General features: G+C 38.5%; 1 protein-coding gene across 1 annotated transcript in view; it reads right to left on the bottom strand.

Moving 5' to 3' along the window:
- The window catches only part of LOC140233357 (uncharacterized), an 86626-nt gene extending 68082 nt beyond the window's left edge, over positions 1-18544 (bottom strand). The window contains exon 1 of the mRNA XM_072313464.1: positions 17968-18544. Within this exon, the coding sequence (XP_072169565.1) occupies positions 17968-18009 (42 nt within the window). The 5' untranslated portion in view covers positions 18010-18544. The remainder of the gene's footprint in view (positions 1-17967) is intronic.
- Positions 18545-20478: the final 1934 nt, after the last annotated feature.

Here is a 20478-nt window from a genome sequence, read left to right as displayed (position 1 = left end):
TTTTCACATCACATAGTAAAAATTGATTTTCTAAAACTGTTCATTTCCGGTTTGTGTGAATGCAGCTTCTGTGAGAGACGTGATGATAACAAATTTTTGCACGTGAGGCTTTGACAAGGCGTGGACAATATTTATTTTGCCAATGATATTTATGGCAGAATGTTTTTGTAGCTCAAGTGTCCCAAAATACACTCTCGTGGTGCCCAGTCGGACAACCTTGGAAGAGGTGCAAGATATGTGCATGTCAACACAGAAACGATGCCCGTGAATAATTTCAAATTCTTAATATTTTATTGGACAGGTACTCAGACCATTATGTCTTCAGATTTCCCTATTTAAGAAATGGAGGCTGAAACTTTTCCCACCAATCATTCAAGCTGTGCACTCCCATCACACTTTCATTTCTCATGTCCCTTTTATTAACGGCGGATCTCCAAGTTATGCAATTATCTCCCTCTATGCAGTTGCTCGTTGGCGGTACATGTGACTCACCTACGTACACGCAATTTGATGCGACACTTAATATGTTTCAACTGCCGAGAAGGAAAAGAACAATGCGTCCAGGGAGGAAACTTAGAAGAGCGATACACACATACAAACAAACTGACAAACACACCAGAAAAAAAGATGCAAAAAAACACCTCTCATCGCAGTCACCAGCTAAGAGGGAGGATGCGGTGACACCGAGAAGCAAGCGGATACGAGGGAGAATGCTTGCTCCCTGAAAATAGAACATCACTCATCGACTGCAGTTGGGGCGTGCGGAGGGACGGACATGTGCCAGGGAAAGATGCGTAGATGACTAGCCGATAGTGGCCCGTCAAACAGTCATCACGACACTCACCACTATAATGTCACACTGAAAAAACAATTTTCAGATTTGAAAAAAAAAAAAGAGACGATATCACTACATTTCCATTCTGTTTGACATACACATGGGAGCAAAAGACATTCTCAAGAGAGAGAATCTTAAAAAGTAGTAAAGAGACCAGAAAATGATAATACGGCACACCAATTCACCTTCAAAAAACAAAGGAGACCTATTAAAACAGCATATAGTACCCCTGCCACTCTATTTATAGTCTCGTCAATTTTACCAGCCTGATTAGCTCCATCAATCACTCCTACCAAGTTTCGTTTCTCCACATGGTTGCTGCACGCTGTCGTAATCACTTCAGAAGTTCTACATCTCATATGCCCTGCTTTCACCTTTGACCCCTGACCTATGAGGGAGAAATCCTACAAATCTAATCAGGAGTTACTCTTGTTTTTCTCTATCACACTTTCCCTGTCTACAAAGATTGGCTGAAATTTGAGAAATGATACATTGCAGCACCTCATAAAGAGACTGATCAAGATATCTGACCTTGAACTTGACACAGCATAGACTGTTTTCTGATGATTCTAGCTCACATCACGTCAGATTTGATTTAACACGGTATTTCTTGAGTTATTACACAAGTTAGTGACATTCTAGTCTCTAGCAATGATCATGAAACTTCATCCTATTAAATTTACATCTACCCAGAAATTTAATAGCCCCATCATTGGTTATACTTGTATCAAATCCAAATAAATGTCTGTGAAGGCCTTCGAGTTTTGCTAGACATCTGAAACGGGTAACTTTACCCGCGACTTAAAGACTTTGGCCTTATATGGTCCATTACTATGCAAAATTAATCTCTGCTCAGTCAAAAACATGTGTTTATGTTGAGCTACCCTTCAGTTATGGTACCACATAAACACACACACAAAGTAAAGTGTAGTGTAGACGTATGAACGACCAGACAGCAAAATGGCAAGGATAACCAGAAAACGAATGTGTAGGAGGCACCGAAAAATGGCTCGAAGCAGACTGACGCATGTCCATTCCTGCAGTCACTCTCGATAAAATTCCCGTCCTGAATGCGTGCCATATGGGAGTGTAGTTAAAGGCACTGCGCTGGTTCAGCTAAAGTTCAGAGCTACTGTTTCCTTCTCGGCAAATGCTAATGATTGCCAAGTACTGAGACACAGCCTCGGGGCATGGATTCCCTTTTTTTTCTTTTCTTTTTCTTTTTAAATCCTGGTCCTGCTGCTTGGTTTCTCACGTTTACTGTTTCATGCTGACTGTCAGGTCTTCCAGCCCGTTGCCTTAGTCCTCATCCTTTCTTTTCACGTCACAAAATACCTTATTTCACCCTTTGTGTGGCCCCGACACTTTTGCTTATGACTTGTGATGATCTTTCATCAGCGTTCAGTCGTAATCCATCCAAACTTGACCTATTTGTAGATTAGCAAAGCTCACTTGGGTGCAGCAATGTGCCTGGATTATAGAGTTAACCCGTTGGAAGACAAGTCCTAGGTATATTCGCGCAAGCGTCTATGGGAAATGCGTGTTGTACGAAAATCAGCCCGTCCTCAATGGGTTAACAGGAAGGCTATGGTGAGTTTAAAATGAGGATGGGGGGGGGGGTTAGGTAATCTGTATTCGTTGACAATTAGTTTCTCGACATCTGCGCCAATCCGCTAAAGCTCTCCAATGTGCCAGCCAACTGACAAACAAAGCACACTAAAGATTTTAAATAAAAATGATGATCATTCTTGCAGAGCCTCACTTGCCCACTGTGCTAAGCCAGGAGAAACACTAATTAATGAACACAATGAGCATGTACAATGAACACATTCCATCAATGGGGCAGTCATCCCATCCAGAAAACCAAGTTGCACGCTAGATTCTACTTGTCTAAATGACGAATAAACCACACAAAAAACAATTGAACAATAACTGAGAAAAAAATAAATAACTGAGAAAGTTATAAAGTATAAGCTGATGATCTGTCTTCATATTCAGCACACTATCACTATCACATCATTTTAGAATGCCTTGAAAATTGTGCAAAAATGTCAACTTTTCCAAATGTAACATGTTTCCTTTGTGTATCAACAAAATGTATAGAAAGGACAGGAAATTACTTGTATACTACGGCAAAAAACTTTGTTTGGTGCCACATGTAGTTTTTGTGAAAATATTCAAGTTTTCAAGGAGCTCTTTTTTTTTCCAATATCCAACTTCAGGCTGACGAAAAAAAAAAAATGTATTAAACTGAAAAATTGATTCAAATCAACAAACATGTTTTCAAGAGGTACATATCTGCCAACATCCTTTTTCTCTATGTATTATACTTCAATTTATTGTTTTATCATTCCGGTGGGTATTCCACCCACTTTTACAAAATATATGCAGATATATTAAATACATCAGATCTCTGTTTCCTGCGTAATAGTATTACACCTACTCACATCCTTTTCCAACTGTTTGCAGAAAATCTGATAACTGTCAAAAAATACTGACTTTCCAGCTATGCGTGGGAACAATTCTGTCTGATGCAATGGAATGATCATTCACAAGTCATTCAAAACTGCGAGAAATAAAAACGTTCTTCTGCTACGACAAGCAGCCACTTCAAATAATTTCTTCCTTAAGAAAGAATTCAATGCAATTTCAATGCATGCCCACAGGAATTTTTTGTCACTAATTCTGAGGTCAAAAATACTAAAAAAAACACAAATATTCTACAGACAATCTTCACGCCATGTACCTACCCCCGCTCCTGCCATTGGCACTAGTTTCTCTTTTATCTAACCAGTTATTGTATCTTCCCGTGTTTCCGTTTTCTTCACCTTGCCTCTCCTACAGCCTAAAAGGGCAACCAAAGTGTCTTACTTGAGTTTAGGAAGAAAGGAAAGAGACGAGGGGGAAAAATATTTCACAGTGGCCTCGTCTTCTCACCAGCTCACATGTATTCGAAACGTCATGCATTTTTATGAAACGTCTGCACTAAATGTCAAGGTACCTTTGTCGAATACATCGATGACAAAATTTCGGCGAGACCCGACGCTACTTTCAAACACACAAATTCTGATGGATTAAGATTGTCTTTTAACACCTGCTACATTCATTTAGTATCTTTGATTTTTATCATAATTATTACTGATCAATGTGAGACAAAGAATGCTAAAGAGTATTGAGAGCTATCAAGGATACTAGCAATTAGTGAAAATAAAAGATTTCCATAAACACACAAAGTACTTTCATTTTATCATTGAGAAAGGAATTGTATGTGTACAGAAATGTATACACAACAATGCAGTTAAAGTTCACTTGGCTCCAAAGAAAATTGTACATCACCGTGAAACATGTTGCTATACAATAAATTTATCAATTTTCTTCTTCATTTTTCAATTATCTGTATTTTCACCTGCTTGATGGGTTGCCCTTGTTTAGCTACAACCTATTTAAGAAGAGGCTCACATTAAGTGAAAAAAAAAGTAGCACAATGCCTCTTGCCAACACTGTTTAGTGAAGAAGATTTCATTCATTTCCATGGTACAAAATTGATCAGGCAGTTCTAGCCTGTACACAAACTGTATCTACACATTTAAAAACCTTTTATGCATACATTTAAATTTCACCAAGCACAGTTGAGTAGTTGTGTTAAGGATGCATGAGTAATGGAGTCCTGAAATTTGAGGTGTGATTTGATTTATAAAACTGGGAAATATGGTTTCCAAATTTTACATATTTTTCTTCTGCAATGGCATTCAGGATGCGACAGAATGTATGCAAAAAGCTCCATTCCAAACATGAAATTCCCATATTTTCTTTGCTTGTACTTCCTGGAACAATAGCCGATCAAACATTCACTCGATGAAATCTTATTCCTTAAACAGTCATGGATCATGCACGGTTGGGAAGCACATAGGGGCTTTACAAGTCTGGCTGGACGCGTGCCAACACTGCTGCCTTCCCACATTCACAAAATATTATCTAATCAATGCGCTAAATACCCACAACTGCTGGCTGCGTGTCAAGCCCACAAATCGAGGCAGCTATGATATAAATCAATCACAATGCAATGCTCGGAGTCAAGTCGGGTTTTGACGCGCAATTACATGCATTAAAAAAAAGAGATTTGTTGCGTCGTCGTCGGCTGGATCAGCCAACACCGACAGCAATGATGACATCACAGCCACTCCACATCCCCTCCTTCCCATCTACAACAGTCTACACTCAGGAGAAGTTCTCCTACAAGAAGAATCCAAAAAGGACCCTATCTCCCCCCCCCCCACCCCGATGCTGCTCTTTCAGGGGTTATGCAAGGGTCAGCGTTTCAAGAGCTCTGCATCTGACCGCGCAAGGCCGCAGTCTGTGTGGGCTGGCCGCGTCCGAAGGGGGAAAAAGGGGCCCAAGCAGAGCAGGACGGAAGTCGCATCGAAAGAGGAGAAAGAATAGGGATTCATTTCACTGGCGTGGCCATGCTGGCATTGGCCTTACGGTCACAGTACAGGGGATATCCCCTTTCATCTGAACCGGTTCGTAATCACAGCCAAATTGATAAACATCTAAGCACGAATACTGCTCTCAATATACTCACGTCATCACACACTTACACGTCCTCCGATGTTTACTTTGCCACGCACGATGTTTGTGCATTGGCATTGAGGGTGTCGCATGACTTTACATTTGAATGTGCAGCGATCTTATTTGTACTCCCAATATTTTCCATTGGAACTACCACAAACATGGCCTGTATACACACAAAACATAATCGTGTCATTGTGCAATCTACATATCACTTTTGATATTTTGAATATGAAGTATTCTCATGAAAATCCCACGCAACAGGTAAATTTCTTACAAGACACAAAAATAGAACAAGAATAATATATACACCACATCACATTATGAGACTATTCCTAGTTTTATAACCAGTAAGCTCTTAAAAAGTCAAATGTACAAAACTTTATCACACAAACCTCCGACACTGTTTCATGGCATAATGGTAACATCAATCTGTAAAATTTTTACTGATAATTGTATTACCAAACCTAAAAAGTAATTTGGCATGTGAATCACATGATACATATGTACACAACGTATAAAACTACAAATTTAATTAAAATGCACTCACAAAAGCTGTACTCTGTCCAAAATTTCCTGTTAGCCTCAATATGCCTGTTTAACAGCTAAATGGTTTCAAGGTTGTTCGGAACATGTGCTGGAAACTGTTTCTAGAATTTCAATCATTACAAATCCCTGTATCTTAATGAATTTGGTAATGGTTCTTATTTTCTCAATAAAGAATTGATCAAAGGGGAATTCTTGTGCTCTTATGCAATTATACTGTGCATGTTGTACACATGATGTATTAGTGTGGAGGAGGCTTGCACATACAGTACATACAATGTACATGAACACTGTACATGTAAATGCTTGGAATCTTATTGCAGTTTATCTAACAGTTATCTGGGTACACTGGATTTGTTCTGCTAAAGAAGAAGAAAAAAAAAAAAAACCTCTGCAACAAACAATACCTTATCCACAACAGAAACAGTCTACAGAATTGTACTCTCTGTTTAAAAAAAGAAGAAGAAATAATACATGTAATCTTCTAGCTGTAATTACTGTATGATACTTCTCATTTTATCTATATTCAGTGAACTATATCAGATATAGTTTATTAAAACATCCTTTAAGTTCTAGGAAATTGAAGGTACAGAACAGGAATATTTTTGTGTCTACGAATGACTCTATAGTACAGCTGTACTCTATGATTAGAATGCATTCAATGATCTAAGCACAGGTGGAGTTACATGTAGCTGTTCTGTTTAGTCTTCTTTATTTTTACACGCTTCCATTCATTGTCCTCAAAATATGATCTCAATAAACCTTTCTACCACAATGGAGTATTTTCTCTTCTGAAATAACGGAAACAAAACGAACGATCACATTTTGTTCGTCCGCTTCTAAGGATCTGTAAAATATGTTTCAAAATAGGAAGCAAAAGTGGAAAACAAAAATTATTCTTGACAAACAACATGCCCAAACTGGGGGTGAAGAGGGAAAACAAATCGAAGAACAATCTAGTAAGGATGAAACAAATCTATGAAATGGAGACACTGCCACAAAAGTGACAGATGAGATTCCAGCAAGCAAACACTGGTACACTTTTGTACAATGTTGCAGCCTACAATAGTGTATGCTGTTCAGATATCCCAGTGGAACAATGGCCTGAACCACAGCAGAATCTCCAGACTTCAGTAGGCCTATCTCAGTATTTGCAGAGTGTTTGGGGAGGAGACCTCGCACCACACCACCGGCTCTCTCGTCACAGCCAGCGAGCATTCGGGTGACTGGCACTGACCTTGGCGCCTCATAGGACCTCAAGGACCAAAGGTCACGAGTCTGACAAGGTCATGACCCTCATTTAGCCAGTCTAGACCGATTTTGAAGAGGAGCATGATGAACGTTTAGCCGGGGCCAACATGGCCGCCAACAGAGCATACATGTGGGGGTATTGCAGATCCACGCTCTTCATTGCACTGGGCAATCACAGAGCCTCATTAGGTATCAAAATTTTGTACATGATTCCAGATGCTACACCACTTGTCCACTTGCCTCGTGCAACTGAAACTCACGGTACAACAAACATAAAATGTATAAGCATTTACCTGCTGAAGGATTTGTTAGATTCATGCTATAGTATCATTCATGAATGTAATTCGTAGACCTCATACACTGCAGCAACAACCATCAACACCAAAGAGGTTGTAGTTGGTCACTGTCAAGAACAATTTGAGTTCATGTGTGAAGGCATATGAACTCTCTCACACAATCTCAATCATATTAGTATGCCTCTACTTTTAGGGCAGCTTCGTAACTTGAGTATCAGCAAAGTTTGATGAGTGAACTCTTGAAAAGATAACAGAAATTATAACAGCATCTGCTTCGTACCTACTTCAGGATAGCCACAGTCTACATGAACATGTTTGCAATGAATTTCCTAGTAACAGGACATGCACAAATGGATGACTGTGAGAACAGATTGATCAAAAGATACTGAACAATTTCATTCTCTTAGAATATTTCAAGACATAGAGCAATATCCTACGCCCAAATTTGAGAAGTTGGTGGGGTGTGAATTTAACGTGCATGCCATCATCCTGAAAGTGAAAAATCTTGTATCCAATCTAATACTGGATCTATTAAGAACTCAGGAAGATGTTCATTACGGTTAAACCAGTTTTACAATGTTTTTGAAATAAAACATGAATGACTGTAACTTGCACAATGAAGGCTGTCTGTGACAACTCTGAAACTTGTTCAACACTCATCAGTGGCTTGTCTGATATAGCTCCAACTAATGTGATATGCCATTTCATGCCATTCTTACTGAATGAAGCATGTAAAATGATTAATCATGTCTGCAGCTTTTAAGCAGTGTTTTTTGTGTGTGTGTGTTCTTTTTTTTTGGGGGGGGGGGGAATCAATGACTCAGAATTTTATCAACAAATGAATGAAGGGCAACTCAAGACGCAGACAAGAACTAAACATGAGCATGTCGCTGCATATGATTAGGTCCACCCGAAGAGAACAATGCCAAAGAGCCTGGTCCGCCATACGGCCTGTTCTAGTTTGCATGCCACCATTTCCTTTATTGTGACACCTCATTGTCTGGGGGTAGCTTGAAACATGAATGCAGTGTGAGTGAGCTATCCACTGAAAGAAAAAGAGAGTAAAAGGGGGGGGGGGGGGTTAGGGGTGATGGACAGAGAGAGAGAAATGAGACGTGGTGCATTGTGGGATTGCTACCTACTGTGATAAGCACCCAGCCTCTCTCACACTCAGTAGGATTGATGAAGCTGTATACCGAGGCAGCTGCAGCTGCAAGCCAGCGAGAGAGCAGGAGCTGCCAACCGGCTTTGTCCGCCACTGTGGCCATACATCCCAGGGCGGTTCGTCTCCTAATCCATGGGAGTCTCGCCACTCGCACACTTGTACCAGCCATACATGTGTGATGCGCACACAACATCAAGATTACACGATTAGGTAAAATGTGCACTGCTGGGCACCTCCGGAAGATGGGGAAAGTGGCTCATAGTTGAAAAGCAAAAAGTTGTTCATACAGCACTTACATTTATTTACTTCCTTCTGCCTCTTAAACAGATAAAATCTGAATGAATATTGATGGTAACTAAGGTCCACTTTTCATAATCTCTAGAATGCATTTCAGCCATCAGGGCCACACTCTCCTCATCTCATGAGACGTTACCATGGATACGCATCCTGCATGCGATGTATTCATCTGGCTTGGTTCCTCCCCACTTTAACGATTCTGCGTCATGGTTTTAAAGCACCTCACTAGAACAGAGAGATTATCTGCCATTGACCGGAATGTATATTTGTACATCAAGTATAGAAACCTGATCAGGTGTGAACATGACTATTTAGTATGTGTGTAATCCTGGATGCAAATATTTTATTGGTATGAGGAGATACACGACCTGCAAACTCTGTATCAAATCCTGTACACTTAAATGAGGACAGTTTCCTTTGTTCTTTCTTCTTCTTTTTGAAGAACTGAATTAAACGGCCAAAAGGACACTTGTCTTTCTTTTTCTTTAACCTTTGACCTTGAGTGCATGACACCTTCATGGGTGATGGTACATGTCTATACATCGGCTGTGGAAAGGGACCCAGACATGGCAAACTGTTGTCTTCATCAACACTACTGACATATACACACAAGTGTACGTTTCACAATAATCTTACCAATATCATTTCTTAACGTGCAGAAAAACAAACAAACAAACTCATCCATCCAAACCAGTCTTTAATTTATAGCAGGGTAACAACATCCTGTATATTTTGTGGTAAGCATCAATGTGACTTATGAAAAAATCAGGAAGAAAGAAAGAGACACTTCTCATGGGGGAAAAGCAAGATTTGAGACACTTCATGGACTGAGCCAAACAAAGAATGTTGACTGCAAATGATGTAGAAGTCACATGGCCTACATCGAGCAGATTCTATTTCTGAGAGGAAAGGGGCCATCAGGGATTTACAGGTTCAGACGTTCAGTAGTCACAATTTCCCATTAATTTGTCAAATTCCAGAGAAATCGTATTTACAGGCTTTTTCTCTTAGTGTCTGCAAAGTATTTGTACACCATTACACTTAAAAATAACTTTCTCTTGTGGAAGGAATTGGCCTGCAGTCATTTCGTGTTATTTTCTGCTTCCTGCACGTTCTATATTTCAACTTGAATCAGACAGAATTAGGTTATACTATCGACTACATAGGGAAAACAATACAATCACCTCCCGATGTGAACAGCAATGGCTCACTGGATAGTATCCATTAAACATATCATATTACATACCATCATTTTTATATGTAGGCCTACATGTACATGTAACCTACTTTAAGAGTACGAGTTACTAGGTTTTGTGTTTTCCTTCTTTCTTTCTTTCTTTTTTTTTTAGCATCAGACCAAGTTTATGCACCTACTTTGTTTATGATCTACAACGTGTAACAGTTTAATAACAGCATCTATCAACACACACTTTTTGACATCTCTGTTTCAAATAATGTCTGTTGTTATTTTCTGTTGGTTGCAGAATTCAGGATAATTTCCACATCAAAAAAATATTCCATGTGGGTAATTCCATGAAGTTGGGGCACAAAGTGTGACATTTTAGCATAACTCAATACTAATTCTACTTTGTTTATGATCTACGACGTGTAACAGTTTAATAACAGCATCTATCAACACACACTTTTTGACATCTCTGTTTCAAATAATGTCTGTTGTTATTTTCTGTTGGTTGCAAAATTCATGATAATTTCCACATCAAAAAAAATATTCCATGTGGGTAATTCCATGAAGTTGGGGCACAAAGTGTGACATTTTAGCATAACTCAATACTAATTATGCTATACATATATTGTTTATAGGCTTTATATTTGTATTGAGACCATACATTTTCCTGGAAATTTTGTGCCATTCAGACTCAATTTTGATGAAGTTATTAAAACGATATGTAACGGTGTCCTGTAGCATCGTGACATGTCCATGTAGCATCGTGATAGTTAAAATCTGGTCCTAAAAGACAAATTAATACAATTAGCTTGACCAAAATTTGATATAATATGCATAATTACTAGATCAGTCAGATAGCTAAATATCTTAACTCTCCTTTCCACAGTTTTACTTTTACAAGAAAATTACACAATGTGTCACTATGCTACGTGGTGTCCACCAAATGTCACAAAAAAGGACACCGCATAGCATCGTGATGCATTTTGTAATTTTCTTTTAAAATTAAAACTGTGTACAGGAAATTTGAGATATTTAGCTATCTCATTCATATCTTGTAAATATGCATATTGCATCAAATTTTGGTCAAGCTAATTGCCATAATTTGTCTCAGTAGGCGTTTTCACATCAGCCCGATAAAAATCCAAGCTCAAGATATTTTTTAATTTCCTAAGTCAGAAAATAACGCGCTATTTCGAAACATCGGGCTGATGTGAAAGCGCCTTTAGGGCCAAATTTTAAAATATCACGCTGCTACAGGACACTGTTACATATTGTTTAATAACTTCATCAAAATTGAGTCTGAATGGCACGAAATTTCCAGGAAAATGTGTGGCCTCAATGCAAATGTAAAGCTTACAAACAATAAATGTATAGCATAATTAATATTGGGTTATGCTGAAATGTATTTTTTAAATATCACGATGCTACATGGACACTGCCCAAACTTCATGGAATTACCCATGTACAAAGTACATTTGTATGCTATACATTAACCTCTTCACATGAAATGGGTAGTTTAGAGAGTCTTGATGATAATCACTCTTTGTTTATAATTTCTGTTTCAACATTGTGTCAGATTGGGTATTCAAGTGGTCTTTATCAATATCATCATCTTCATAAAGTACATTTTATACATTGCAGAATGTGAGTGGGACGCTCAATATTGCTTTTATTGGGCAATCATCTCTCAGATCCTAGTTTTGGCAATGAAACTTTGCGGAGCTCCGCCAAATATCAGACAGACCAAAAGTAGGAAGGAAGCTCAGTCTGTATCATGTGGCAAAATAGGAAGGAGTGCATTTCGTCTCGGGTGATAGAGTAAGAAAAACAACAACAAAATACTACACTCCCGCATCACATAAACCTAACACTGTGTCACTAGATGTGGGAGAATGGAGGGAAAGGAGGGAGGGAGGAGGTGTAGAAACTAATAATATAAATTCTACACTTCGGTCTTTATGTTTAAGAAACAAAACAAATGACACATGAAAGTTTCCAAGCACTTCCCGAATAGATACGCTCTAACATTTCAGACGGAGCAGATCTTCAACAAAGAAACCAACATAAACTCCACACTTTGTCTTTTTGAAACATTTGTGGGGAAAAAAAATACATGTGTACGTGTAAATTTTTAAAAAAAAGTTCCCATTGGGAACAAGTACTTCCCAAACAGAAAACGTGTGAACTCTAAAATTTCATACTGAACAGATCTTTAAGGAAGGAAACCAAAACCCAAAGAGAAATGTGGATTGAGTGAAAGCAGCAACATTAGTAGAAAACATCAGTGAAAGTTTGAGGAAAATCAAACAATCGATGCAAAAGTTACAAATTTTTAAAGTTTTGGTGTTGGAACTGCTGGATGAGGAGACTACTTGAGTTTATGACATCATGTGTGGACAAAATCATAAAGAAAATATAAAGAAAATTCAACATGCTTTCACTTTTCTAGAATAATGTAAGAGCACTTGACTAACCGCTTTCAGAAAGCAGGGGGAATAATTACTACCCTTATATCATATCAAGTTGATGGAATGTATAATTTCCATGAAAAATGAATTTTTGTGGAATCCCCTTCATATTTTCTTTATATTGTTGTCCACATATGACATCATAACCTCTAGTAGTCTTCTCATCCAGCAGTTCCAACACCAAAACTTTAGAAATTCATAACTTTTGCATCAATTGTCCAATTTTCCTCAAACTGTCACTGATGTGTTCTACTAATGTTGCTGCTTTCACTCAATCCACATTTCTCTTTCAGTTTTGGTTTCCTTTAACATGGTTCTCTTCACTAAACTTGACTTTTCACATGCCCCTCCCCATTTCTTCTGCCTCATCCATACAGGATGTCTGACCCAATTTAATCAATCCATCCTGTTGTACATTGTCATTTCAATAAACCGCAGATGTTCTAATGTAACTTCATATGTTTTTTGTTCTTTTGTTTTAGGGGCTATAAGACAATGTCAGATACCTAATTGATGTATCACTTTCATTAATTGCCATTTTGACGCAGGAAAAAGTGAAGGTGAGTTACACGGATACTGTACCTTTCAAGGTTGAATTAGTGTACACAGTCATTGTATGTTTCATTTTCCTTCTTGCCCTGTACAGATATCTTTCCATGTAGTGCCAATGTTGTATAGCTATAGCACCTCCTGCATACAAAAGTTCAAGCCATTTGCTTTTTTAAAGTTCTAAACCATCTCCCTATGCACAAAACTGACCGAATATTTCTGAACAGATTATGTTGATTTAACTGCCCGAGAGGATCAACCCTTCTCATGTGATTCTATTTTTACGTACCTGCGGGGTATTTTCGGGCAGCCTACAACTGTAAATCTCGACGAACTGAATTTTGCGGCGGAAAAATTCAAGGTCATGGCTGCCAAATTCAGTCATTTCGCATGGATGATGCAGTATTCACACAGCAAAGCAACATGGTAATGCGTATGATGCCTACATCCCAATGAATTAACACTAATTTATACTGTCGCCTCATTTGCCAGGTATCGATGGACAGTTCTTGTGTAAACAGTCCGCAACAAAATGAATGAAACAGTCAATTACGCTCATTGCGTGACAGAGTGGTCGTCAAGTTGATCTTGCTTGAACAAAGTTCCTGACAGCATTCATTGTTTTCATTGCCGTATCGTTCACTCTCAAGACGGGTTCAACCTCAGTTTCGTGTTGACAAAATTGTACATCACCTAAACGCACCTGGGATGCATTTGATTAGCTCCAATTTATCAACACTGGTAATTGCTTCAAAATAGTGGCAGTGAAATCTAGTACAATATCTGCGAGATTGCTACCAGCTGAAACATGACCAGTCATTTTACCCAAAATGCCATCGATGACTACTGCTGTCGATGAGTACTGCTGTCTCGGATAGTCGCCAATGACATCAATGGCATCAAATATGATGAGTCTCTGGTGCAATGCGACATACATTGTATAATACACATTAATCATTGTTGGAGATCATTTTTAATGAGAATGGTTTGCTTTAGACCATGTACCATCAAAACAATACTAATGAATTATAACCATAATCAATTACAATAAAGAACATGCTCCCTATCACAGACAAAAAAGCAACAAAAAAAAAAAATTAGCACTACAATTTGTACAGTGTCAAGTGTACCTATGTACTTTTAAAGCAAAACACAGTTTGTTTGGGTGTTGTGAAGCATGTTCTGCATATTACTGCACAGAAGTCATGGTCGCACACTGTATTAAAGTGACAAAACTTTATCCCTAAATATTTTTCCGGTATTTGTCTTTCTTGCACTATTAAAACCCAAGAGATAAATCTGCTTTGCTTTAAACTTCTTTTATTAAAGACAAAAACATATATATTTCTCAGCGCACTCATACTCTCTCACACACAACACTGTGTCACATGTTCACAGAAACCTTTGTTCCTGCCATGATTTCTAGAAAAGTAAAACTTGGTGCATGTCCAAGAATGGAAAGAAAATGATTGATCGTGGTCTCTCAAGATAAGGACAAGGCAGAAAGAAAAAAACAAAACAAAAGGAAACAAAGAAACAAAACAAGAACCTGACTGGCATACAACTTGGTATCTTTTAATCTCTCCTGGACCCTATTTTTACTCCATTCCATTCATGTCTGGCCTTTGTAGTAGACGGCCAAGCAGCATTTTGCACCACCTCTTTCAGTCCGTTCCTCGGTTCTTTCTTTCACAAATTTTTCTTACCTCTGGTTCAGCGATAACCAATGGAAAGCAAGAAAGAAAAAGTAAGAATGGGGGGGGGGGGGGGCTAGGTGGAGGGAGGGGAAGGGGATTCCAGGCAAACAATAAGGTGTGTGGAGTAAGCCAGGTGCAAGAACAAGTGAATGAGTGTTTTGTGTGGCTACACAGAAGAAGAAAGGTGCTTGCTTGAAGACTGAAGAAGACTTTCACACTTGCAAAGAACTCGTTTCTAAACGTCCTCTGTTTCTAAACACATTGTCTGTCAATCGAATTACACTTGCATCTTGGGTTAGAACGCAAATTTGAGTGATGTTTTTCCCCGAAGCATATTTCTCAAATCACATTTGGCCTATCATGGTCCGGCAGTGTCTTCCAATCTGTTTCTGCCTGATTACATGGGTGCGTGTTTGTACTCCGAAGTGCTTGATCTCTAAAATACACTTGAAGGGGGTGGATCCAACCAAGCTTGACTTTGTATTCATTTCTACCACCTGGGGTGTGTGCACATGGTACACCCGCATATACATATTGCAGGCCTACATGTACAATTGCATGTCAGTGCTTCAAGAGTTGCGAGTTTGATTGACAAGGTAAAATGCAACACAGCTGCGATCGATGTGGAATGCACCATGTACACTGTTCATTAGCTGGTGAATGAGACTCATTTTTGCTTGTCTGAACGCTCAAGGGAGCATTCAGAAATGCATTTCATATGAGTTCTTTTGCAAGTGTGAATACTCCCCTCTCCCTTTGAACGAGTACCATTTGTGGAGTTTTCCAGCCATTGTCATTCCTTATATGGCAAATAAATGACATTGCATGAAACTTTCAATGAACAAAAGACATGTGAGTGGTGAAAGAGTGCAAAGTTTCCTCAAAGGGAAGGGGAGGGGATAAAAAAAAAAAAAAAAAAAAAAAAACTGTACATGTAGTAACCATAACTAAACCATGGCTACTACTGACGCATTCTAGTAAAATACCGTCCATGTCACTACTCATGCCTTCCAGATTAAAAAATTACCAACATTTGTAACATGATGCAATGACCAATTATCAAATGGTTCTTGAATTGAAACACTGTACAACGTAGTTATCTTTTCCCGTAGCACTGGCCACATGCATCCTCTGCAAGACATAGACCTACACAAACATCAGTGGCAAGTGCCAAGTAGAGATGCTTACCAACATTTGCCACAAAAATCAGATAGGACACAATAGAATTTGAGAAACAATCTTCGTAGCCAAGTGAGATCAGGAACAACAGTGTGTATTAGTGGTTCTCCCATTGAAACACTTGCTCATAAAAGCAGGTGAAATGCAACAGTGATTTTGTTTTGAACAATACAAGGAACAATAAAACATTCTGAGTTTGGAGAACAAACATTTCAGTTACCGTATCTTGCACATGTCTCTGAATAGTCTGATAGCATATAAAACAGTATCTTTCTTCTTCTTTTTTTGGAACAAATATGTTCCTCATATACATGCCAATAGCTGTTCTGATTTCTTCTAGTTTTGCATGCCCCCAAACTAAACAAACTCACATGTGCTCCATACTGATTTGGCAGCAGGAAACAGTCTGGAGGGTCTGATCGCTCGGATTGACTCTCTTTGGGAAGTATTTTAAGTCAACTCAAATTCTATTTTTACTCTGCGTTGGGAAGGGCGCGAGTATACCACTGGCAACCCTAGATCCCAAAATGTTTCGTGTCCCCCTATGAGTCAGTGAGGGAAGCCATGTTCGAGACCTCTCATCCTTGTGAAATTAACGGTTTCCACTCGGAGTGCAGGATATCAATCAGAAGTGTTTCTTTCAGTCACGGTTATTAATTTTCTTTTTCCAGGTTTTTTTCTTTCTTTCTTTCTTTCTTTCTTTCTTTGGGGGGGGGGGGGGTGTTGGGTGACTGGCAAGATTCTGTCCTAATATTGGTTGCATTTATGAGTCGAGCTGCCTGAATGTCTTTCTGTTTGCACACATACTAATCTGTATACTGTACAGTACTTTTAGTCACACTAGTTAATATCTCCGGGACATAAACTTTGCATCAGTACGGATGTTGACAAATCCCCCGCATACAGACTGTGCAAAATTAACAAATCTTCCAGCATGCACATATAAGTGCTTCTGGATGCAAGAAAAAGTTTTCTGACACATACAGTCTAGAAATTGGATTCTCATCAGTTTTTTGACTGACCTGGATGAACAATTTCATGCACTTCCCTGTCATATAGGAACAGCGAATCTTCTTGGTCTATCAATCCTCCTCCTTATCATCTATCAATCCATCCATCTATCCTTCTCTCTATCCATCACTTCATGCATCTACTGTATCTCATCATCTCAACTCTTATCCATCACTTTCTCTTCCTTCCTCTTTTAATCACTTTGAATCCTATAAATGTTCAACAACCACTGCAAACGTTGATATTTTCGCACAATTAATTTGTGGCTCGAAAACATAATCGCGGGTTCTTGCAATCGCGCTGTGCAATTGTCAACCCATTCAAAATGAACAGAGAAAATTGTGAAGATATTTTCACAGGTTTTAGAATTTGCGCTAGCCAAAAGCAGTGTGAAATATACGCAAAAATTAATGTAAAATGTACCACGAAAATTTCCACATTTACAGCACATGTGTACACATTTAATGTATATCACACAAAAATGTTTGTCATACTGTATACCTCGATTAAAAAACAAATTCTTATGAAACGAGCATATCAATGATTTTAAAATTCCGCAAAGACATTCTCCTTTAAGATCTGATTTCGACAAAATCTGAGCCACTCTCTTTGTGCAATCTTAATCTACACCATGTGGAAACGTTGCATTTTAAACACACACTCAACTGCCATTAAAGCCACACATGCAAGACGTTTCTTTCCAGAATTCTCACTGCAACAGTAAACCATCATTGGTCGGTAGAGTACACAAGTGAATCGTCACTTCACGACCGGTAGATGAACTGGTCAGAAAAAATCATGCCACAAAAACAATATGACAGCAATCCCACCGCACTTCACCATCTTGCAACTGTGTTTTCTGATTACTATAATTCTTGTTTTTCCCCCCTTCCTTTTACTTTCCTTCTCGCAACTTACCGATTTCTTCTGAGTAATGATCCTCTTAGGACGCTTTTCCATCTTGACAAGCAATCATGCAGCCGCGGAAGTACCAGGCCGTTAATGATCCACCGACTTCTCGATTTCTCGGGAGCAACCTGCAGCACACAAAACGTTCAGTTGGACAGACGAGCAAAATTCTTTCAAATCTTATAGAAAAACAAAAACTGTGAGACAAATTTACAGTGCATAGTTTACGATGGCATCTGACAAAGGTACAGCTTTGTAACAACTTGTACGAAATTGACGCGTCCTGTGTGTTGAAGACGGAATGCAAGAATGATGGGCCAATCAACGGCACCTCATTTATTGTCAGTACACTGCAACATACGGTGTACCTGGTATGCGAGCTCATGTGTAATGTATTTCCGGCCATAAACATGTTTTACTGTATGTTGAGCTACAGTCCAACGACAATCGTACATGCATCTTCATTCATTCTTCTTGTCTTTTTTTTTTTTTTAGAATGTCGTAGACAGTTTTAACGATGCAAATGCTTCCTCTATACAAGCACATGGACACACTCAAACACATAAAAGCATGTACCTTTTTCTTCTTTTTCTTCTCTTTTTTTTTTTTTTTTTTTTTCAGTCCGCACTCACTTACAAATTGTACTTCCATGTGCCTCAGTCTTAAAAATTGCAGCAAAATGATGCTGTTATCTTCTGTTGCACGTACCACTGTATTTCATGTCTTTTTTCTTATCGGGCGGGAGGGGGGGGGGGCATACAATATACTTCAAGCCTCAATCAAATCTCTTCTATGCACATATGGCTGTACAGAAGCAATAGCCATACTTGGCATGAAATCTCTTATCTCTGTGATGAAAAAAAAAAAATAAAAAAATCAGAAACTCTCCAATTTCACATTACATATTAAATATTCACATTCAGGACATGTTGTACAAATTGTATGCCTGTTTGTGTGACATACAATGTAAGTACTCTACTCGTACATCAAACACCACAGATGTACAGTGTACAGCATGTATTTATGTTGTACCATACATGTAGCTCCACTCAAAACAGGATACTAAATTACCAGGCATTTCATTCATGCTAGTAATGCTTCCATTCCACAGTTTAAATGCTCAGACTCATGCAACATCATGGCAGAGTTTATAATGAACGCACAGATCTATCTACAACTTGCCTTTGTGATGGCCTTCATTTACGTATCCCATAAAAACCATCATTTTAACCTCTCCACAGATTAAAATACAGTCTATTACTCTGGTTCAAGCAAGACCCCCTCCCCCACATGCAATGCAATTTATAATATATTTAATCTACATAAATTACATTTACATTCGACAACATACTGCATAACAGGAAAACAAATAGCTAATAGCTACAATTTGTGTAATAGCTGAGGTTGTCTGGAATAAATCAATTTATCTGGAAACAGTAAAACTCTTTCACAGGAAACACCCCATTTTTTTCAACATTTAATGATCTTTCACTCATTGCTATTGATATGATATGGTCTGTACTTCATAATTTTACCATTACTAACTGTATGTCACTTTCACACCATATTCACTCATGCCTTTAATGAAAAAATAATGGGGCAAAAATATGAAAACAAGTTGTTGGCCAAGAGCAATTCTGTACGTGCACAGAATATGTTACTCTACTGCTTGCCAAGCAGTATAATCAAATGCGACTGCAAACACTGTATTGTGTTCATGTGGAATTTATATCGCTTTAAAAGAGTAGCGTTGATTATTTTGCCTCTGACGAAGATTCTGCGAGGATCGAAAGCTCAGGCCCCTTCTGACTCCATTTCACTCTACTGGCTCGCCATTATTGGATAAGCAGTTTTCAGCAGCCTCTTTTTTTTTTCTGCCTTAAAAGTGTAATGTCATACTCATCGCATATTGAGTGTTTTATTCAAATCGAACAGAAAAAATATATCAAAATGTCAAGAGCTTAGACTTACACATTTTTTGTACAAAATGTGATATTAGTCACATTCACAACCAAAAATTAGATGACATGGCAAATACATCAATCCCTCATACATGTAAGCCATCCAACTGGCTGACAATATGTCATAAAAATTGTTTGTCTCATGTCTCAATGTGAACAAGACTGCCCTTTAAAACGTCATGATCACTAAATCGTTAGAACTCTCAAATTAATTGAGTTTGATGGATTCAAGTCCTTTTCTCCGAGTTCATTTCAGAAAGGGAAATTTAGTGATGACTTGTGAGCAAATCTATTAGGAAAACTATAGTGCTGTTTTTATTGCACTCAAAATAATGTTGTTGTTTTGTTTTTTCTGGTCGCAATCCTGATCATGACCCAAAATTTTGAAATTTCTACAGTGAGAATGCAAACAACACATTTTTTTCAAGCAATTTGGATTGCAATCCACATCGCACAAATTAGTGCAATTTTGTGCAAAATCATGCGAAGCTGTGAGAGCGGTGACCGCAAAAAATTTCGAGACTTCATATCCCACAATGCACTGCTCGCGTCGGGCCTT

This window comes from Diadema setosum, chromosome 9, assembly GCF_964275005.1.
Source record: "Diadema setosum chromosome 9, eeDiaSeto1, whole genome shotgun sequence".
Lineage (NCBI taxonomy): Eukaryota > Metazoa > Echinodermata > Echinoidea > Diadematoida > Diadematidae > Diadema > Diadema setosum.
This window is presented reverse-complemented; position numbering and strand designations above follow the sequence as displayed.